Here is a 23,718-nt window from a genome sequence, read left to right as displayed (position 1 = left end):
CATATCTGTTTAGAAATTATTCAGGGGTCACGTGCAGAAGATATCCAGAGAGCTTGGCTGGAAGGATGAGGGGAATCAAACACAGCGGTGAGAATACTTTGGGAGAAAAAAAATCTTGTGTATATTTGCTAAATGGTTTGATTTTGTTAATGTTATCACATATACAGTGGCGTCCATATGTCTGAGAGTTCAAGTGAAAATTTCTGTCACTTTTGGATTTTGGATTCAGTTTTTTATTTCCAACTTAAAATGGAGTTCATGTTATTATTGAAAAAAAAACAAAAAACGAATGTCTTAGTATTTTGCTTGATATTTGGTGCCTTGGCTTTTGGTAAATTTAATGCATGTCTCTTATTCTTTAGATATATTGGATTGACTATTCTAGTTTTCTCAACTCCTATTAGTCAAATCACAAATCACTAAAAATGTTAAGAATAATAAAACTTGAATAACAAGTTCAAGTTTAAGTTCATTTATTTATGAAGCACATTTAAGTGCTGTGCATAAGACGGAGTAAAATATAGAGACAGGTTATAAAAATAATAAAATAAACCAAGAGAAATGACTTAATAAATAAAAAAATAAGCAATTGGTTGACTGTTGCAATAACATTAAGGCCAAGCAGAACAGGTAAGTTTTAATAGTGATGTAAAAATAGATAGTGATGGAGCCATTCTAATGTCAATAAGCAAAGTGTTCGTAACCCCAGACCGGCCACAGAAAAAGCTCAGTTCCCTCTATGATTCTGGATTGAGGAAGTTAAAGAAGATTTTGATCACTTGATCTAAGAGATCTCACAGGCGTGTAAAACTGCAACAGCTCTGAGAGATAAGTTGGGGCTAGATTATGAAGGGATTTATATACCATTAAAAGTACTTTAAATTCAATTCTGAATAGGATGGGCAGCCAATGGAGGCTCCTTAGAATAGGGGTAATGTGGTCATGTTTCCTGCTATTATAATTGAATCTAGCAGCTGCATTTAATTTATTAACTTATTAAAATAAGTTAAAGTAGCATATAAAACATTTGTTGTAATGATTTGTTGTCATATCAATTTCTTTACAGTGTGAGTAAATTTTTTCATGATAATCTTTGATGTTCAGAATCTCAGTGGTATTATATGGGTCAAAATTCATTGTATTTGAAAAATTGTAAGCGAGATGTACCTGTTAATTCTTGCTCACTGTTACAATGAATTTTGGATTTACCACTTGGCTCACATACTGCTTTATTGTACATAATATATTATAAAGGAGGGCAACGCAGTGGCGCAGTAGGTAGTGCTGTCGCCTCACAGCGAGAAGCTCGGTGGGTCGCTGCTTCGATCCTCGGCTCAGTTGGCGTTTCTGTGTAGAGTTTGCATGTTCTCCCTGCGTTCGCATGGGTTTCCTCCGGGTGCTCCGGTTTCTTCCACTGTCCAAAGACATGCGGTACAGGTGAATTGGGTAGGCTAAATTGTCCGTAGTGTAAGAGTGTGTGTGTGAATGTGTGTGTGTGTGGATGTTTCCTAGAGATAGGTTGCAGCTGGAATGGCATGCGCTGCGTAAAAACTTGCTGGATAAGTTGGCGGTTCATTCCGCTGTGGCGACCCTGGATTAATAAAGCGATTAAGCCGACAAGAAAATGAATGAATGAATTAATACATCATTATTCATATACTATTATTGTAAAGTGTTACCATAGTAACTATAATGGGTCTTTGTGGGTCTCTGCTGGTAATTTGTTACATTCTTCTATTAGTGGCATGTTAAAATAAATAAATCCTAATGGAGTATGTCCAAAAAAAAAAAACACTGTAGAAACCATTGAAATTATTTTATTGATTAAAATTTGTACTTTGTTATACTTTGTTTGTTAAAGTGAACAAAGGATCAAGTTCTCTGAGGTCAGTTTCTAATGTCATCTAGAGTTTTACTCTCTGCATACATAAAAATATGTTTTTATTTTCTAATTTGGTTTTCATGGTTAAATTTTGATGGTTGGCCATATTTTTTGTGGAAACCATTTAACATTTTTGTGATCTCTAACATGAATTAGCATTTAGTTAGCATAGGTAACAATTTAACATGTTGCATCTTGAATAAACTAACATGTTGCTATTAGAATAAGCACATTGCGAGTATGTTTTTAACATGAATTAGCATTAATGTCTACGCTTGTAATAATGAGCTCAACAAACTAAACTTCTTCTTTTTCCTCCTCAGGCTGCTGAGAGAGATCGTTTTGGGCATTGCATGTCAAATGGGTGACCAGGAAGCTCTTGACCAAGCCTCTGATATTTTCAATAAATGGATTAAAGGAACAATCGGGTAAACGTGTGTACATAAAGCCTCATAAGATGTCTAGAGAGTGTATTAAATAAGCTTTTTTCTCTGATTGGGGAGCAGCAGTGTGCCTGTGAACTTGCGTCTGCTGGTATATCGGTACGGCATGATGAACTCAGGAACAGAGGAGAGCTGGGAAATCATGTTCCAGAAGTATCTGTCTGCCACTCTGGCCCAGGAGAAAGATAAGCTGCTCTATGGTCTGGCTTCAGTCAAAAATATTCATCTGCTTCATAGGTAAACGTACACTTGAGCAGTGTTAAAGGCTAAGGTCTATACAGGATACAGCTGCGGAAACGCACATCAATATAGCATGATTTTTGTGACACTGTATAACAATAAGTAATGTTTTTACAGTACTGTGACGGTTGGGGGTAGGTGTTAATCAAATGCAATAATTGGGAAATGTAATAAATAACAAATAATATTCTGTACAACTACGGTTTAAACCAGCGGTCACCAATCTCGGTCCTGGAGGGCCGGTGTCCCTGCAGGGTTTAGCTCCAACTTGTCTCAACACACGTGGCTGGATGTTTCAAGTATACCTCTGAGCTGCTTGATTAGCTTGTTCAGGTGTGTTTGATTAGAGTTGGAGCTAAAATCTGCAGGACAGCGGCCCTCCAGGAACAAGTTTGGTGACCACTGGTTTAAACAGTACTGTGATGGTTGAGTTTAGAGTTGGGGTAGGGGTAGATGTTAATAAAATACAATAAATGGGAATTTTAATAAATAATATAAATAATTCTTGTTAACTTCAGGCCGCAATCGTATCTGATTTAGCAACATCTGTGTTAAAGAAGTCTGTTTTGTTTGTTTTGTACTGTTCTCTGAGCTCCGCCTTAATTTTTAATGAATTGATATAAATTGAAACTATTTCAACATGTTTGTTTTCTAACAGGTTGCTTGAAGCCACAAAAAATGAAAGCATCATAAGGAGTCAAGATGTTTTTACTTTAGTGCAATACGTGTCACGAAGCTCTGATGGTAAAATTATGGCCTGGGACTGGATGACGCTCAACTGGGATTACCTGGTGAACAGGTTAGTTCATCTAACCGCTGAAATAAAACTAAAAACAGCACTTGTGTTGAGTAAAAATGCCTTTAAAGCAAGTCATTTTAGTTGGCCGCCATTTTTGAAACACCTCATGGGCGTGCTTGGACATTTTGTTTGAATGGGGAAACATCAAATTCTCCTAAATTGTTTACCAAGCTTACGAAGAAATTTCATATTTGGAATCGCCAATAATGTTAAACATCAACTGTCTCTCACGTTTAGTTTCTAAATGTATTAAACAAAGTTGGCATTTTTTTTAGGTTGCCCAAACTAACGCGTTTGCGCAACCGAAGGGAATGAAATCACGACACCAACTTCGTTTATGTGCGTTTTACACATATAATCATATGAATGCTTCCTCTGAATGCTTCCTTCGATCGTACTGGTCTACTGAAGTAAATCCCAATTTGGTCTTGATGGTAAATCACCTGCCTGCCTCTCTGACAGCAACCTCTTTGTTTACAAGTTTGTGGGCGTTCATGTTTTACAGGACAGACTGTACCTCACGTTTGTTTCATCCAAGTAACAAAACCAGAGAACATTTGTTTTCAAATGCAATTCATTCATTTAATTTAATTTAATTCATTTATTTTTATTACTAATGAGCTCACAGTGTGTTAAGAAAATTTCCCTCACACCGTTACACCACCACCCTGAACCATTGCTACAAGGCAGGATGACAAATTCTAACCCGACCATCCGAATATCGCAACAGAAATGGAGACTCATCAGACCAGGCAACATATTTCCAATCTTCTATTGTACAATTTTGGTGAGCCTGTGCGAATTGTAGCCTCAGTTTCCAGTTCTTAGCTGACAGCAGTGACACCCAGTGTGTTCTTCTGCTGCTGTAGCTCATCCACCTCAAGGTTGGACGTGTTGTACGTTCGGAGATGCTCTTCTGCATACCTCGGTTGTAACGAGTGGTCATGTGAATTACTGTTGTCTTTTTAATTAGCACTAACTGGTCTGGCCATTCTCCTCTGTTCTCTGGCATCAAAAAGGCATTTGCGCCCACAGAACTGCTGCTCACTGGATATTTTCTCTTTTTCGGACCATTCTCTGTAAACCCTAGAGATGGTTGTGCGTGAAGCTGAGCTACTATTGTGCCCAGTAGCTCAGCAGTTTCTGAAATACTCAGACCAGCTCATACCATTTGCTGATTCCAGAGAGTGCATAACAGCTAAGAAACGGTTGAGAAAACACACGTCTGGTCTGAGCCCCTTTCCTGGAGAATTATCCGTCTTTAGTAGGGATGTAACGGTGACAGAATTTCACGGTTCGGTAATACCTCAGTATGAATGTCACGGTACGGTATTTATTGAATTATTTACAGGAAAAAACAAAACTTATGAAAATACTCAAAAAAAGTGCCAAAAGTGTCAATGACATACAAATTAGCCATCTATCTGTAAGCTTTGAAACAGGAACTTCAATTTTAATAACAAAAAAATATTAAACCATGTAAAAAAATAAAGTTTCAATTTAGTTTTGTTGAAAACTCATCTCATTCAACATTTAATCACTCACTTAGATAAAGATGGGTTTAAAGGAAAATTATCATATAAATATAATCTGGTAAAAGCTGGTATCTCTGGGTATTTACAATGTCCCCTGCAACAGAAAAAACCCTCTCATTTGGGACTGAGGTTTCTGGGACAAGAGAGATATGACTTGGCCCAGGTTGACAGCAGTGGGTAACGTTGTGCATTGTCTTTCCCCCACTTGAGAGGACAAACCATGAGTGAGATAGAGGTCTCATGTCTGCATCAATCTGAACAGTGTTCTGACAACACCGCTATTTAGTACGCGCGCGACAACACTGCTGATAAGAACTCGCGCGACAACACCGCTATTCAGTACGCGGGCGACAACACAGCTGATAAGAACTCGCGCGACAACACCGCTATTCAGTACGCGCGCGGCGACAACACCCGCTTTAGAGTTTTCCAGCTCTTTTTCATCCCCGCTTCTAGCAGCACACTCCATTTCCGCATTACTGGATCTGTAGCGACAACAGACCGCAAGGGATGATGGTCAAGCATGGGCTGATGGGAATTGTAGTTTTCGCTACCTCCCGTTCGCTTCATTCGCCTGAGCAAATTTTCTCAGAAGACCTATAGTTTTACCGAGTCATGCGACTACGGTAATATCGTAAAAAATTAATATTGCGGTATGACGGTATTTACAATACCGTTACATCCCTAGTCTTTAGTGATTGATGATTTGCTCCTTTACTTGAAGACGGGCTTCATTCACCAAATTGACCATTACAATTTCCCCCATTCAAAACTATACGGGTGACATGATTTGTGACGTTGATTAAGTATAATAAAGATCTCTGTTCTCTGCTGCTTGTTAGATACACTATCAATGACAGAAATTTGGGCCGCCTGCCAGCCAGAATTACAACTACATACAGCTCTAATCTTCAACTGTGGAAGGTGAGATTTTCTTTTTCTATTCTTTTTTACTTCACTTTAAATGTCCTTATTTTTGGACCATCCAACTATGCAATGAGTCAAAATATCTCATAAGTTGATTTCTTTGTTTTAGATGGAGCACTTTTTTGCCCTGCACCCGAATGCAGGAGCAGGTGAGATGCCCAGAAAGCAGGCACTGGAGACTGTGAAGAACAATATCGAATGGGTGGAAAGGAATAAGGATGAGATCCGGTTCTGGCTGGAGAACAATGTGTCCTAGTACTAGAAGAACATTTTTTGCCCACCCCTCAAGTAATTAGGATTCACAAGTCAATGAATTGCTCAGGGCAGCTTGAAAATGAATCTTTAGCAAAGAGCCATAATTGCGTTCATGACAGTTAAATGAAACAAAACGCTTTCTGGAACTACAGTAGGCATTACAAATCCTTTGGAACTGTACATTGTTTCTTTATTTAATGTGTTGCAATTGACATAAAATGTTTTATTTGTAAAATGCGTAAATGTGATTATTGTTTGAAGATCGAAGAGGTATGTTCTATGATCCTGATTCGATTCTGATGATCGAATGTGTCCCGTTTACTTTTATTTGAATTCAATGGCTTCAATGTGCACTATTTAAAACAACATTTATTTCAAATCATTTTAATTTTAAAATAGCTTATTTAAGGAGCATTGAGGACCAGAATACTCACAAATTGTCACTGTAAATCTTTTATTTTGCCACTATCCTTGAAACCTCTAGGATTTACCCATCAAAAAAGTAATCAAATAACTTTTAATCATTTCAAATAATTTACAGTAAACATAAAGTCAAGTGAAGTCAATTGGTCACAAATAGGGAGTAAAAATGCTTATTTTAAACACAATTGTGGAAGAAAGATTTTTCATATTAACAGCAGGGAAAAAATATTTAACAGGTCACTATTTTTCTCAGAAAACATTTCTAAAGCTGACGTTGACTTGAAATTTTCACCAGATGTTGACTAACCAAAGAAATCCATATATGCAAAGAAAAGAAATCAAATTAGTTTACAGATTAAGTTATGTGTAATAAGATGAAACAACCCAGGAATAAAGTATTAAACCCATGAAGAAAGGGGGGTGTAGAAAGGCAGGGAAAGCCCAGACAGCAGCTGAAGTCTCTCAGTAGTTCTTCAGCAATTCTTTGCCCTTTGTTGTTGTAAATTAACATTTGCTGCTTCAGTCCAACATCAACATTAGCATGAGGATGAAGATAAAACCAGGGAGAACATTTCAGCAAGACAAAACAAGGAAACTCTTAAATTCCTTCAAAGAAAGAAAATCAAGCTGTAGAATGGCCCAGTCTATCTTGGACTTGAATCCAATAGAAAATGCAAAATAAAGATCAGTTTGGATAGATGAAATTTCTAAACTCTGTTGAAGTTTGTTAAGAAATTACAGCTGAGCAATTTATATGACTTCATTCTCCACATTAGAGGCGTCTTTGAGCTGAAAAAAGCTTTGATTTAAATAATCAAACACGTTTCAGTACAGTCCTTTGTAAATATTATTCCCAAAAAAACATGACATGTTCAATACTTATTTTCCCTGCTGTATGTAGTTTGATGTTTGACAAAAAATATAGTGGTTACTAACTTTTTTACTGGAATATTTCTTTTGCTGACATGGCAAAAATAAAATAAATAAAAACTCTTAATAATATACAAATTGCAATTCATCTACAATGTTGTACATGTATTATATATGAAATTATTAAATAAATGGGTAGTCACAAAGGACAGCAAAATTTTATAGTGGTTCTAAATATGTGAGAAATTCTGACAAAAACTTATCAAGTGTGCATCATGGGCTTCACAGGGGGCTTCAGTCACACGATCTTAAATGACGTCCCTAAACTAATTGAAATTTTTCATTGAGATTGACCATTTAAAATTAGCATATACAGTAATGTCATGCCAGAGGACATGATTTTTAGTGACAAACTGTATCAAGTTCTTATGATTTTAAAAATACATGTGGAAAAAAGGATTGACATTTACTAAAATAGCCACTTGTAAAATTAGGCTCAAAAATCTAAACAAAAAAATTGAATAACACAGCAGCTTTTATAACAGGAGCTCAATGGAAAACAAAGGTTTAACTATTTATTGCATTTTAAATGATGACAATACTAATTACATTCATTTTTTGTCATTGGGAGTTAGTAAGTAGAGGTCAGAATAAGCATGGTGTTAGATTTTTACATGAACCTGTTATACTGAATGACACTTAAACATTTATTCATCCATATTTTGACCGATTGATGTTAAATCCAAATTTGCAATGTTTATTTTGTTTGCTTACATTTTTATTCTTAAGCTGAACAATTAATCCATGTAAATGAATCCACTGAACACATTTTTTGGTAATCTTCAATGAAAGTCTGAGTATTTACTTCTGCCTCTGGAGTGGCGGTCCTTCTGTTGATGTCAGCTTTATGGCTTCCATAGCAACTTTATTTTAATATAATTAACCATGCTCCTCTTTAGTTTGCTATGTGGGAATGATGCGCAAAAAGAAAGCCCCGTCCTCTACTCAAAATACCATTTGAGTTAAAAGTACATCAACTTATATACATTTTCAGAGCTGTTCTAGCTGCAACCCATCACTAGGAAACATCCACACACTACGGACAACTTAGCCGCCTACCCAATTCACCTATACCTCATGTCTTTGGTCTGTGGGGGAAACCGGAGCACACGGAGGAAACATATGAACAAAGGGAGAACATGCATATTCATTCATTCATTTTCTTTTCGGCTTAGTCCCTTTATTAATCTGGGGTCCCCACAGCGGAAAGAACCGCCAACTTATCCAGCATATGTTTTACGCAGCGGATGCTCTTCCAGCTGCAACCCATCACTGGGAGACATCCATACACACTCATTCACACATACACAACGGACAGTTTAGCTTACCCAATTCACCAATACCACATGTCTTTGGACTTGTAGGGGAAACCGGAGCACCCGGAGGAAACCCACGCGAACACGGGCAGAACATGCAAACTCATAGAAACAATTATGATAAATAAATCATACTGGACTTATTTTTATTCAAATCTTAAGCACATACAGTATCAAGGACAGTAGTATCACAAGATTTGCAGTAAGCAGATGATAACGTTACACTCATCAGTCCATCAAACTAGATTCTGAATAGTAGTAGTAAAACAAAGTCAAAGCCATTCGCAAGAAAAATGTTCATGCTATAAGAACTTTACATTCATATGTAATGGTACCCTACTGCTGTTAAAGGAATAGTTCATTCAAAAAAAAAGTATGTGGTCATTATTGTTACATTTTCTTTCTTCCGAACCCAAAAGATAATATTTTGAAGAATATTGAAAATATATATACTTTTATTGACTTTATTATTTTATGATATTTGTGATATTTATTAACTTCTACGCTGTAAAATAAATCCTGGTTGATTAATTTTTAAGCTAAATCTAATTAAGCTTATGAATCCATTGAGTTTATATGTTAAACTGACTCAAAACAGCGTGTGTTTTAATAAGTTGCAATGGCCTAATAACATGCTGTCATGACTAATTGATCATATAATTTTTTTTTTTTTACAGTGAACAAAGTCAATAGTTATTGGTTTACAACATTCTTCGAAACATCTTCATTTTTGTTCATCGGAATTTTATAAAGGTTAAGAACCACTTGAAGGTGAGATTTCATGTTTAGGGTGAACTATCCCTTTAAAAACAGTGGAGCAGATGGAGAGCGTCCAGCGCTGATGTTTTTTGAATGTTTTCTTAATATCTGAGCGTCAATGTTCATGGGTTGAGCGGCACTGATGATGCCATCATTGGCAGCTGGTTGTTGATCGTGACTCGCTGTCGTGTTTGGCATCGTATCATTCCTATAATGGCTCTCCTGAACCTGCAGTCAAAAAATACAGCTTATTAGTAAGCAAAGAGTATGTCTGACTTATCACATACATTTTAAAAAATGATGGCAGTACTTCTTGTTGGCGATGACGTAGATGCAGGGATTGTAAAAGGTGGATGATTTGGCTAAGAGGGGGGCGATGATGGCCATCGGAGCTGGGATCTTTTGGGGGTCACCAAATGATGCCCACAAACACACAATGGAATACGGAGACCAGGCAGCCAAGAACATCACTATCATTATAACAGACATCTGTAAAAATGAAGGAACATTTAGTTCTAACTACATTGGAGAGCAAGTTGTAATTTAGAGTTGTGCATTGGCTTTTTATTCAGTCATTCAATTTCTTTTGGCTTAGTTCCTAATTTTTTAGCGGTCTCCATAGCGGAAAGAACCGCCAACTATTCTGACATATGCTTTACGCAGCGGATGCTCTTCTAGCCATGACCCAGTACTGGGAAACACCCATACACTCTCATATTTACACACTAAGACTAAAATAAATTTTGTTTACCCGATTCACCTATAGCACATGTCTTTGGACTGTGGGGGAAACCGGAGCACGTTTTGGAAACCCAGGTGAACATCGGGAAAACATGCAAACTTCACACAGAAATACCAACTGCCCCAGCCGGGACTCAAACCAGTGACCTTCTTAAACCACTTAACCACCGTTTATTATGGGTTCAGAAAATTATTCTTTTAATTTATTCATTTTTCAAATCCTAAAAATATTTTGGCTAAATAAAAATGATTTGTCATTTCAGTTACTTTTTATGAAGAGTAAAATGAAATTAAACATTTTATAAATCAATTAAATCTCTAATATAATATTTTAAACCAGCAAATAAAATAAATGATAAAACACACACAAATTACAAAAAAAATATTTTTAAAACATTCAGTATAAAGATAATTTAAACTAAAATAAAAATTACTGTAAAACCCAACGGTCAACTTTATTAAATGAAATGAGTGTAGTCAGCTCGAAAGTCACTGAAAGTTAATTTTACTTATGGGGCGAAGCAGTGGTTCAGTAGGTAGTGCTGTTGCCTCACAGCAAGAAGGCTGCTGGGTCGCTGGTTCGAACCTCAACTCAGTTGGCGTTTCTGTGTGGAGTTTGCATGTTCTCTCTGTGTTTGCGTGGGTTTCCTCCGGGTGCTCCGGTTTCCCCCACAGTCCAAAGACATGCGGTACAGGTGAATTGGGTAAGCTAAATTGTCTGTAGTGTATGAGTGTGTGTGAATGTGTGTGTGGATGTTTCCCAGAGATGGGTTGCGGCTGGAAGGGCATCCGCTGAGTAAAAATTCGCTGGATAAGCTGGCGGTTCATTCCGCTGTGGCGACCCCGGATTAATAAAGGGACTAAGCTGACAAGAAAATGAATAAATTAATAAATTTTACTTATTTGAAAAGAGTTTTGAACTCAGAGTTGAAGGTGTTGAGTTAATTAAATAACTCATTACTTCAACTTAAATGGAGTAAGCTTTCACTACTCATAGATTAGTTTCTGTTTAACTCAAATGGTGTGAGTTGCCTTAACTTATTAGGTTTTACAGCACTCAGTTGGTTTGAGTTCTCTACATTTATTGGGTTTTACTGTGCTCAAATTGCTTCATTAACTCAAATGGAGTAAGTTCACACTACTCATTAGGATCAGTTTTTGAACTTGAATGGTTTGCTGCAATCGGTTTCCTCAAATGGGTTGAGTTACCTTAACTTTTTGAGAGTTACAGTGTATATATGCTGCCGCTTACCTTGGTGACATCCATCTGGTCTGACCAGTCCATGTTGATGCTGTCCAGACAGTTACTAGCTTTAAATCTCTTCACAGTAGCAGAAACGTTATAGTAGCAGTAGAACATGACCGACAGAGGAATGATGAAGTTGACGGTGATCACAGTCATTGTATATGACACAAAAGATCTGCAATAAAACAAGAACAGTGTAATCACCACTCAAATTTAAAAGCCAAATATACTTCACTTTTTTAGCACTATCAACACTGAAGTGTTCAATTAAAACTGTGTGAGGAGAATCAAAAAAAATCTGTGACTATTTTAAACAAGTAAAAGGCTTTTTTGTTTTACATTTAATCTATAAAATGTACAAATGTTAGGGTTAGGGCAACTAGAGTTTTTTTGTAAACAAAGTCCAGCAGTCTTTGCTTTAATTTACAACTTTGGAAAATAATAGTTACAATGTATATTGAAACGGTGAGCGTTTGAGTAAGTACTATATACATGTATAAAAAGCATTAGTAGTAGTAGTCAAGCATGAACACAGGCCTCTTTAATAGGTACACCTTATGGATTGGACCCCTTTTGTCTTCAGAACTGCTTTAATGCTTCATGGCATAGATTCAACAAGATACTGGATATATTCCTCATAGATTTTGGTCCATGCTTGACATGGTAACATCACGCAGTTGCAGCAGATTTGGCTGCACATTCAAGATGATAATCTCCAGCTCTACCACATGCCAAATGTGCTCTATTGGATTGAGTATGGTGACTGTGGAGGCCATTTGAGTTCAGTGAACTCATTGTCATGTTCAAAAGACCAGCTGTGACATTGACACAATGCTCAGTTGGTACTAATGGGCACATAGTGTGCCAGGAAAATGCCCCCCACACCATTACACTATCACCACCAGCCTGAACTGTTGATACGAGCCAGGAATGATCCATGCTTTCATATTGTTGATGGCAAAGTCTGACCCTATCATCCAAATATTGCAGCAGAAGTCGAGACTCATCAGACCAGGCAACCAGGTTTCCAATCTTTTATTGCAGTTTTGGTAAGCCTGTGCGATTTGTAGCCTCAGTTTCCTGTTCTTAGCTGACAGGAATGGCACAAGACAGTCTGGCCATTCTCCTCTGGCCTTTGGCATTACCAAGGCATTTGCACCCACAGAACTGCCAATCACTGGATGTTCTCTCTTTTTTGGACACTTCTCTGTAAACCCAAGAGATGGTTGAGCGTGACAATCCCAGTAGATCAGCTTGTTTATGAAATACTCAGACCAGCCTGTCTTGCACCAGCAACCATGCTACATTCAAAGTCACTTAAATCACCTGTCTTTCCCATTCTGATGTTTAGTTTGAACTGCAGCAGATTGTCTTGACCATGTCCACATGCCTAAATGCATTGAGTTGCTGCCATTTGATTGGCTAATTAGAAATTTGCGATAACGAGCAGTTGGACAGGTGTACCTAATAGAGGTTCTGGTGAGTTTGTTATTGAGTGGTTTAATGTTACACCTGTTTTCCATACAAAGAGTGAACTGAGATGAATCTTTCTAGTGTTCATTTATTGATGAAATGTAGTATACTGTGCGTTCAACTGCTGACAGACTCTAACATATGAGTAAAAAGGGACAATTGCTGTGATAAAGGAACAAAGTATCCCCCCCCACCTGCATCACCAGAGGTGTAGCCTTCTGACGTGTGTGGATTTCCACCCTCATGTGACTGGGCCAGCACCTGCGTTTGGTAGCGCTGGTAGGTGGCCATCGCATGCAAAGGCACGCGGATGTGAAGGCTCTGGCCCCGGGAAGGCAGATAACCTACATGTCTTGGACGGGAGACGAGACTGATCACGCCAGAAAAAGGGCATAATCCGGGCATAAATTGACTGCGATGGCAAGCTCAATCTGGGGAATCAACTGGTACTCCCTGGCTGCTCCACCGTCAAGGGTGGCGAGGGCGGAAGCGCACGCAGATCGGGCAGAGAAAGGTGCCCTCCAAGACTGCGTTCTTAATATCCTCCACATAACACCTGTCTAGTCGGTCGGGCTGTGGTGCTGGGGGATGAACCATCGACCCACGACCGAAGCAGCCCGGTAAACCACAGCCATCATGTCCGCTTCCAAACCCGACGCCGCGCTCATTACTTCGAAGGGATGGGGCGAGTTCAGATCCTCGTCAGACAGCGATAGCCCACCCTCCGATGCAACAATGGACATCTGATCCTCTGTGTCATCAAGCGAGAGTGATCATCCGGGAGGATGGAGCGATTCTTTTGCTTGAAGCTTGGATGGTGCGCATGGAGAAGCGAGAGGTCCACGAGCCCAAAAGGTGGCAGATTTACTCCCAATGTGACCCTCAGAACTGCCCAAGTGCCAGCCGCAGAGCAGTGAACAACTGGGGTGGGTCGCTCTTTTGCAAGAGCGAGCCGCGATTTTAACTGCGCAACAGACATGCCATTACAGTGACGGCATGGACTGCCCGCGAGCACTGCATTAACATGCTGGACCCCCAGACATCCAACACAGCCCATCATCTGGCGACAAGGAACCACCGCATCCAGAAACGCACAGTCGGAACGACATCTTGAAAAAGACGCTCTGCACGACTGCGTTGCTCTTTTGGGAAACTTGCTGAATACAAACCGCTCTGGAGGACTGGACCCAAAGAACGGCAGGCAAGGGAGAATTCCAGCTCGATCATGTGCTGCCACGTATCGCACACTCTAGACCGGGAGAAGCAGCCTGCTTTGTCATTCTCTCTCTCTGTGACGAATACTTGGAGAAACCCTCTCTCTCAGACTCTCTCAGAAGCTAAGTGAAAGGCTCCGAAATCAAAAAGGATGCCTCAGCATGGCAGGAGCGGCATCTTTATTCAACACTGATTGTAATTGACACCAGCTGTGCACGCTGACACTAACAAACTCATTGGCCAGTTTTATTATTCTTTAATATGATTGGATTCTGATAAAATCCCCATAGTGGAAGTTTCCACATAGCATTGAAGTTCCCCTCCTGATGGTGAAACCTATTCTCTGTACAATCTCGGTATGAATGCTAGCATGCAGAGTGGTGAAACAGCTAGACTAAAGTGTGTTGTGGTTTGTTGTGTGTTGTGTGATGTTTGCTCACGTGTCGTTGTTCCTCCAGTTGATAGTACATGTTGCTCCTGTGGGATCTGGAGCGTATCCTGCCCACCCCACGATGGGCATCGAGGACCAAAACACTGCATTTAGCCATGCGGCCACAATCAGAAGAGTGTATGAGCGGGTGGTCAGCTTCTGTCCTGTGGAGAAACACACACATTAATGGTTTCTTACAGTATAAGGAATGATTGATGTTCACCATATAGCATCCACAGAGACAATGGCAGTCACTTTGTGGAGATTCATACCTATGTCAGGTCGACATATGGTCAGATATCGGTCAATGGCAACCACTGTAAGCAGTCCAATACTGGCCATTCCAAAGAATATATTCAGCGCAGCGTAAATCTAGAACAGAAGCAGTATTATATTATTTAGAAAGAATGAAAAACTGAATGAAAATAATTAAATAATAAAAACGTGCATCTGAAATGTAATATGTAAAATGTAATAACAGAAGTGTCTGATAATATATATATATATATATAATTGACTGGTTCAAGCCTTGGCTGGGTCAGTTTTTGTGTGGAGTTTGCATGTTCTCCCTGCGTTCGCGTGTTTCCTCCAGGTGCACCGGTTTTACAAGTCCAAAAACATGTGGTATAGTTGAATTGGGTAGGCCAAATTGTCCAAAGCATATGAGTGTGAATGAGTGTGTGTGGATGTTTATATATATATATAACAGTTCTGTCTGATTCTTGAATCTGATTAGCTAATAGTTGCGCAATATTTTGGCAGGACCATCACACAAAGGTCTCTGCACCCTTTACCTTTGTGTATTACTCCACCCACATACAGCCAGCAACAAGCAGAGAGACACTACAGTTTGACAAATATTACTGCTGTTAGACAACAAAATGTGCTTTTGAGGCTTTTTTAGTCAAGAATGTAGTTGTTTAGATTGCAACTATGCAGTATATTTATAAGAATAGAGCCTATTTAAATAATTTACAATTTCTGAGACAGCTCGTCGATAATAATTAATTGTATAGCAAAATAACAATAACATATTTATTAAATAACAATTTAGATACCAATAACTAAATTAATAATATAACTAAAGTAAATATATAATTCACGTAACATTTCAGAGTAAATATTTACATTTGTATGTACAGTTTTAATTAAAACAAATAAATATAAAGTTCTGTTCTGTTTTTTATTTGTTTTATTTTTTCTCCATGGATCACAATCAATTAAAAATTTAACTAATAAAAAAAATCTAGTAGGGAATATATTATTTATTTGTACTTTTTTGTGCTTATGAACAGAATAAACATTTAGATTTTCATTTATTCATGCACATGCTATTTTATATACAGTAAGTTTTAATATTAAATATTATTCACATTTAAATAATATTTAAATTTAAATATTAAATTATGATAATAAATCTTTGTGATAATAAATCAGGTCATGGTCCAATACTCACTGATTTTGTCTGATGGTGTGAGAAGTCAAATCTTCAGTTGAAGACAGAGTCAAGTTAAATCAAAGTTCAGAAAACAAAGTCAAAAGATATGATAATCAATTTTTAGAAAGGCTGCTCACATACAGATGAACACTTCCATTAAAAATCAGACTCTCAAAAAGTGTGTAATCATACTAAATACCTTGGCACAGTTATTTACTCTAAACTGTACTTTGACGATTATTATTATTAAGTAAAATAATTATTTAAGAAAACCAATTAAGTAACCTATTTTCAGTAGTGTTCTTTATTCTAGATTTTTCATGTCTTTAGATATATTCTAATTAATTACCCCAAACAATGAAACTCAGCTATATTCACAACATTAGTTACTTAATCAGAATGACTTTACTTTAGTTGTTTTGTTGCTTTGACAGTATATACAGTATAATGTGCACACCTGGCATCCCATATAGCCAAACTTCCAGCTCCCGTGCAGGTCTGAAGCTGCAGACATGGGGTAACCAATGCCAGCCACGCCAATGTCCGTGAATGCCAGATTAATGATGATGGCATTAGTAGCGGTTCTCAGCTCTCTGAACTTCACGAACATCAGCAGCACCACGATGTTGCTCGACAGACTAATCACTCCTGAAACCAAACACAGAGTTCAGACTTCTGCCAGCACATAATTCACCACAATAATCCGTCACTCGACACATTTCCCATTTTCACTTGACCGTTTTACACCCGTTTTTACAGCATTGCTGGACATTTCTGAAGCTTGTCTGAATCTGTAAATGTCAGCTTCGTGGAAAGATGAAAATATCTCATATAACTAAATAAAGTGGTCTAGGAGTATTTTGTTAACACTCCGATGACATTGTAAAAATGGTTTACTTAAATGTTAACCTTCGAGGTCAAAAAATAAATTTTTAAAAGAAGTTTTTAAAGGCGTTTTTCTTGGTTACAGTAACTTTAGAGTTGCACACTTTGCAAACACTGCGAGAATGTTTTACACTAGTAGTAAAACAAAAGTGTATACTATAATTTTACTACACTGAACCCAATGCATCAAATAGTTGACTTAAAATTATTTGTTTATTCATTTCAATACGTTATTTAAAAAAATAAATAAATAAATAAATAAATAAAAAATATATATATATATATATATATATATATATATATATATATATATATATATATATATATATATATATATATATATATATGTATGTATTTGTAATATTCTGAACATTTTACTCTGTTAGGGGTACAAAAAGCAGGTACAAAAGTACCAATTTTCATAAAAACCTGTTTTTAAAAGATAATGTTTTAGACAGAAATATATTTTTGCTGTGGTTTGCTGTGTCATAAGTCTGGTCTATCAGTATTGGGTTATATTTTGAACAGATTGCAATAAATTGCAATAAATTTCCAGTATGGGACAAAGTAACACATGGCATGGGTGAGTCAAAAGACATCAATATTTGCTAGATTTACTGGCTTAATCTTATCTATTTTAATTATATCTGACTTTGACCTTGTTAATGTTCACTGCAAACATATTTTGTCTTTTATTTTTGCAAAAAATATATTAAACTGCGTTTTCATTTTAAATTTTAGGTCTATCAAATTGTTCCATTTACATTTACATTTACATTTAGTCATTTAGCAGACGCTTTTATCCAAAGCGACTTACAAATGAGGACAAGGAAGCAATTTACACAACTAAGAGCAACAATGAATAAGTACTAAAGGCAAGTTTCAGGTCTGTAAAGTCTAAGAAGGGAAGTGTTAGTAGTTTTTTTTTTTTTTTTTTTTTTTTTTTTTTTTTTTGTACAGTTAGTGTGATATTCAAAGAGGCAATTGCAGCTTAGGAAGTGAAGTGGAGACTAAATAGTTGAGTTTTTAGTCGTTTCTTGAAAATAGCGAGTGACTCTGCTGTTCTGATGCAGTTAGGGAGTTCATTCCACCAACTGGGCAGATTGAGCGTGAGCGTTCGCGAAAGTGATTTTTTCCCTCTTTGGGATGGAACCACGAGGCGACGTTCATTCACAGAACGCAAGTTTCTGGAGGGCACATAGATCTGCAGAAGTGAGTGCAGATAAGAAGGTGCTAGGCCAGAAGTCACTTTGTAGGCAAACATCAGAGTTTTGAATTTGATGCGAGCAGCAACTGGCAGCCAGTGCAAACGGACTAGCAGCGGAGTGACATGTGCTCGTTTAGGTTCATTGAAGACAACTCGTGCTGCTGCATTCTGGAGCAGTTGAAGAGGCTTGATAGAGTTAGCTGGAAGCCCAGCTAGTAGAGAGTTGCAGTAATCCAGTTTGGAGAGAACAAGAGCTTGAACAAGGAGTTGAGCTGCATGTTCAGATAAGAAGGGTCGGATCTTTCTGATGTTATAGAGTGCAAATCTGCACGATCGAGCAGTTCTAGAAATGTGGTCAGAGAAGTTTAGTTGGTCATCAATCGTTACTCCAAGGCTTTTCACCATTTTGGATGCAGTAATGGTTGCCCCATCCATCTGGATTGAAAAGTTATGGTGTAGAGTCGGGTTGGCAGAAACTACAAGCATTTCCGTTTTTGCGAGGTTCAGCTGAAGATGATGATCTTTCATCCAGTGTGAAATATCCAACAGGCAGGCTGAGATACGAGCTGGAACCGAGGGATCATCAGGATGAAAAGAGAGGTATAGCTGGGTGTCATCAGCATAGCAGTGGTAGGAGAATCCATGTCTCTGGATGACTGGTCCTAGAGATGATGTGTAGATGGAGAAGAGAAGTGGCCCAAGAACAGAGCCTTGAGGTACCCCAGTGTTTAGATGCTGTAGGTTGGACACCTCTCCCCTCCAAGACACCCTGAATGACCTGTCAGAGAGGTAAGATCTAAACCATTGTATAACAGTGCCCGCAACGCCCAGTGACTCAAGCGTAGATAGCAGGATCTGGTGGTTGACAGTGTCAAAAGCAGCTGACAAGTCCAGCAAAATGAGGACTGATGATTTAGAGTCTGCTTTAGCCAGTCTGAGATCCTCCACGACCGAGAGCAGGGCAGTCTCAGTTGAGTGGCCTTTCTTAAAGCCGGATTGCTTGTTGTCCATGAGATTGTTTTGAGTAAGAAAGTCCAGGACTTGATTGAACACTACTTTCTCCAGAATCTTGGCCATGAATGGAAGCAGGGATACTGGTCTGTAGTTTTCAAGTAGCGTATGGTCCAGGTTGTTCAAGACCAATGAAAGTGCAAAATGTTAAAAGTTTGTACAATTTTGTTATATGTTTTATTATTATTGGCAATATGCATTCATTTTATAAAACATTTAAATCCAAACACTGCAAACTCTAATGTAAAAGTGAAAAATATGTTTTATCTATTAGCAGTGGGGCATAATAACAGTGTTACTTTCATCCCCACAGGAACTCTTGCTCTTTTAACCAAACTGAAAAACTTAAGGATGTGTTATTGCACTAAATAACCCGTAAATTGATCATTACTGCCCTGATGTATAAAAATAGAAACACAATTTTTAATAAGGAAAAAAGAACCGCTACAATAATGTACTTTCTGCACTTAAAATCTGAAATTCAGACTTAACCGCAGGACGCCGTACTAAAATCAGCTGATAATTGGCAGCTCCATTAAGGGTTGCATGCTGAATGTGCTGTATAGCCTGGAAAGCAAATGTTGACATGGCTTCGAGAAAATCTGTTTCATCCCATGTTGATTTCATCCTCGCTCTCCTCTATTAATTGTTGTTTAACTTAATGTTAAACAATTTAAACCATAACAGAGTTGATAATAACAGAGTTGACATCAATGGTTGGCATTATCCAATATTTTGTTCTATAGCAAGTGCTAACCTCAAACCACATGTCTAAAAATGTATAAAAAGTTTCCCCAGTGATGGGTTGCAGCTGGAAGTGCATCCGCTGCATAAAACATATGCTGGATAAGTTGGCGGTTCTTTCCACTGTGGCGACCCCAGATAAATAAAGAGACTAAGTCAAAAAGCAAATGAATGAATGTATAAAAAGTGAACGAGAAATTCACTGAAATATCATAATAACAGAGTTGACAAATAATTCATCTACTCTTACTGTATCTTAAACATTTTGTACAAATGAATGAGAATACGTGTCTCAATGACTTATAGAGAGTTTCCCACCAGAGGATAAGACATGTTTTTTTTTTTCTATCTGATGTAATAGAGTTGACCAGAATTTAGGGATAGACAAAATACTTTTTTTTTTTGATAATTGAAATTACTAAAAAATAACGAAAATGTATGTTTCATGCAACTAATTTTTTATTAAAGTAAACATGAAAATTAAACGGAATTATTCAATGATAATTAAAGCTCAATGTATGATCAGGGAGATGGACATTCCAAAATAGTGGATTAAGTCAATATTTTGTTGTCTAAGGCAAATTGTACCTAAATACAAACATTATTTGTAAAGATAACTTGATTTTATCTGTGCTATTATACAATTTTTTCATATATATATATATATATATATATATATATATATATATATATATATATATATATATATATATATATATATATATATATATATATATATATATTGTTTATTTATTTATTTATTTTTTTATAATAGAGACACAAAATCTACTCACAATTCTAGAATCACTCAAAGGCTCCACGTGTCTTTATGTACTCTAATTCCATTATTTAACAGTTTCATTTCTTCACTTCCTTAACTTTTTTAATTGATAGAATAGTTTGAATAAAAAAGGTCTACACTACACTACTGAGAACTTTACACTAGTCTTGCCTTTTCATATAGTCCTTATTGATTCATATTCTACAATATCATTTATGCAGCTGTCAGTAACTACCATCAATATTATATGTTTCATGCACATTCCACACCTCATAGTATTAGAATTTTGCTGGCATGTTCATGACACCAAAAGTGTCACAAGTTAAAAAATTATTAAGTATTTTTTTAGGTCAAACTCACCACAACCAAAAAAAAATTACATAAAATTTTTTAAAAACATTAAAATCTTTAGTAAGAAAGCAATACATACACTGTTAACAATTTACTACACAATTTACAGTACTTGCAGCATTTCACCTGTAACTTACTGTAAATCAATTAAAGCAAAAATACTGTATTTACATTTACAGCACCATTTATTTTGCTGAATGTGTATTAACAGAATTGTATGTATATCTTTACTGTAAAATATAGTCAATTTCACAATGCAACTTTAAAATACTGTAACATACCGCATAACTGTCCTACAGTAAAATACAGTTCAAATTACAGTTAATTACGGTGTAATTTACAAATATTGTTAGCAGTGCACACACATGATGTTTATTGTGTTTATGTTCTAGTGGTCTAACGTATTGGAAGAACATTTATTCATAACTTTTAAAGAATCTTTACCAAATTACAAAGTTCTGAAAATGTTCAAAGCTAAGATTGTGTTTAATCTGATTATTAGGCCCAAAATAAGATTTGGATTCTAAACTGGACTAATTATTATTCATTTATTATTACATTTATTTCAGTTTGATCATATAGCTCACATCCCATTAGACACACATACACACAAACACACTCTGGTCTTTACCTGCTGTGATGAGGTAAGCAGCAACAATATTGTGCTCAGTTTGTGTAAAGGCGCTCTTTTCTCCATAAACAGTCTCAGCAGAAACGTTCAGCAATCCAGACTCCATCTCTTTATCACACATAATCATATACACACACCACTCCGGCTTCAGTTCTGTCTCACATTGGCATCCAACAAGATCATGCACAATCTGAAGTCCAGAAAGCAGGTCATCAAACTGCGTGAGTTGTGTGTGTGTTAGGGGAAGGTTACGGGGTGATTGTGAGGAACGCATTGGCCTGGATTATGTTCTCTAATTATGTTTTCTGCTTGGTTTGTGAGGACTGAAGAAACCGTTGTTTCCCTGCTAATCCGCACATGAAAGATTTTCATTCCACACAACACAAAAGCTTACTTGGATGGTGGAGAAGGTTTTTTTTTTTGGCATGTTTCACTTTTAAAAACATTAAAAGTGTGGTAATATACATACTGATGAGTTTTATTCAGGCCTTTTGGGCAGATATAATAGTTTGAGATTTGAGATTGTGTGAATGCAGAAAAGTAAAGTCAAATATATCTAAGCACTTGGTGGAATTGTTGTTATTTCAAGTATGTTATTACATCATGTTTGGATTAAACGGCTTATTTAAGATGAAGGGGAGCTTGTTAAAAATGTTAAAATAGAAATAAGATCCCGAATGAAAAAATACTATATTAATTCATAGTAAATATAGAGTTTGGATCATTCTATAGTTTAGTTAATCTGTTGTGTTAATGCTATAGTTGATATGGTAACAACTCTATTAATATAAACCCAATACTGTAGTTTTTTACAACTTATATAGTACAGTTTATACAACAGTTCTGTCTGGTTTTCCAGTCTGATTGGCTGATAGCTGTGGAAAATTTCTGTAATAACAGCACTCACAGCCTCCTCACCTTTGTGTATTACTCCGTCCACATAGAGTGACAGCAGATCAATAAACTCAGTTTGACAAATATTGCAGCTGTTGGACAACATAATGTACTTCTGATGCTTTGCATGTGAGAATTGTTTAGATTGCAACTATGCAGTTCATTTATAAGGATATATATATATATATATATATATATATATATATATATATATATATATATATATATATATATATATATATATATATATATATATATATATATGAGGATAAGCCTATAGTAAATAGTTATAATTTTGGAGATACAGTGCGTCAGCATCCATCAGCCTGTCATACTGAGCAGATCGAAGATGTTTCACCTTGTCCATCCACAAGATGGTGACAGAGGTCATATAGTAAGCCCCTAGAGCAGGGGTTTTCAAACTTTTAGGACACACGTTCCCCCAAGTTTGTACCATTTTGCTTGAACCCCCTAGGCACCCATCTCTCGAGCCAAAATTACAATGCATGTGCAAACATCATTTACATATTACTTGCTGCATTTAAAGTGTGTAGCATTAATTACATTTAAACATAAATATACAGCTTAGCTGATTTAGTGTGATGGCTGAGCCTGTTTCTGTGAGGACAACATGCTAATCTGTGGTTGGATTCCTGACACGACTAACCGTGAATCATCTTCCACTGTCAATAAGCTTGAGCCATACTGTCTACTCTATTTCGCATATCCAAGATTGCAGAGCCCTGATGGAGTGGTTGAGTCAAACATTGAGTTTGTTTACATGTGCAACAATACTTCAATACGATTTTAATATGGTTAAGACAATACTGTGATTAAGAGTCTACCATGTAAACAGCGATTTTTGATTACCTTAATTGCACTAAACTTATAACTGAACTCAAGTGAAATGGATTTAAGATGAAGTATGCTTATATTTGTGGCATTACGTCATGTACTGTAGGACTTTTCGCCGCATTTTGTGACAAGATCCACACATGCAGCTGTCAATAAAAGACACATGAATAAAATGTTTATTAGTGAAAGTAAAACTGCCGAACTGCAGTTAAAGTTGAAAAATTAAAAATGAAACACTCAAAATTACATGAGACTCAAAAGCACTACATGTAACACCTTAATTATATTATTGTCTTTTTCAGATTAG

General features: G+C 36.8%; 2 protein-coding genes across 3 annotated transcripts in view; one reads left to right on the top strand and one right to left on the bottom strand.

Annotated features, from left to right (window-relative positions):
• enpep (glutamyl aminopeptidase) overlaps positions 1–6,316 on the top strand; it is a 38,109-nt gene extending 31,793 nt beyond the window's left edge. Inside the window, exons 15-20 of one of the 2 annotated variants that reach the window (XM_087277878.1) lie at positions 14–87; positions 2,206–2,310; positions 2,389–2,562; positions 3,224–3,364; positions 5,742–5,823; positions 5,936–6,316. In XM_087277878.1, coding sequence (XP_087134004.1) covers positions 14–87; positions 2,206–2,310; positions 2,389–2,562; positions 3,224–3,364; positions 5,742–5,823; positions 5,936–6,082 — 723 coding nt within the window. In that variant the 3' untranslated portion in view covers positions 6,083–6,316. 2 annotated transcript variants of the gene reach the window in all.
• A 2,564-nt stretch (positions 6,317–8,880) lies between these two features.
• rrh (retinal pigment epithelium-derived rhodopsin homolog) lies at positions 8,881–21,910 on the bottom strand. Its single transcript, NM_001004654.3, is given in 7 exon segments — positions 8,881–9,737; positions 9,820–9,998; positions 11,503–11,671; positions 14,625–14,778; positions 14,887–14,986; positions 16,510–16,700; positions 21,663–21,910. Coding segments are annotated over 7 exon segments (1,026 nt in total). The 5' UTR covers positions 21,790–21,910; the 3' UTR covers positions 8,881–9,631.
• Between the last annotated feature and the right edge of the window lie 1,808 nt (positions 21,911–23,718).

The sequence above is a fragment of the Danio rerio genome, chromosome 13 (genome assembly GCF_052040795.2).
Source record: "Danio rerio strain M-AB ecotype USA chromosome 13, GRCz13ab, whole genome shotgun sequence".
Classification (NCBI taxonomy): domain Eukaryota; kingdom Metazoa; phylum Chordata; class Actinopteri; order Cypriniformes; family Danionidae; genus Danio; species Danio rerio.
The sequence above is the reverse complement of the archived record's forward strand: the minus strand, read 5'-3'. Positions and strand labels throughout refer to the sequence as shown.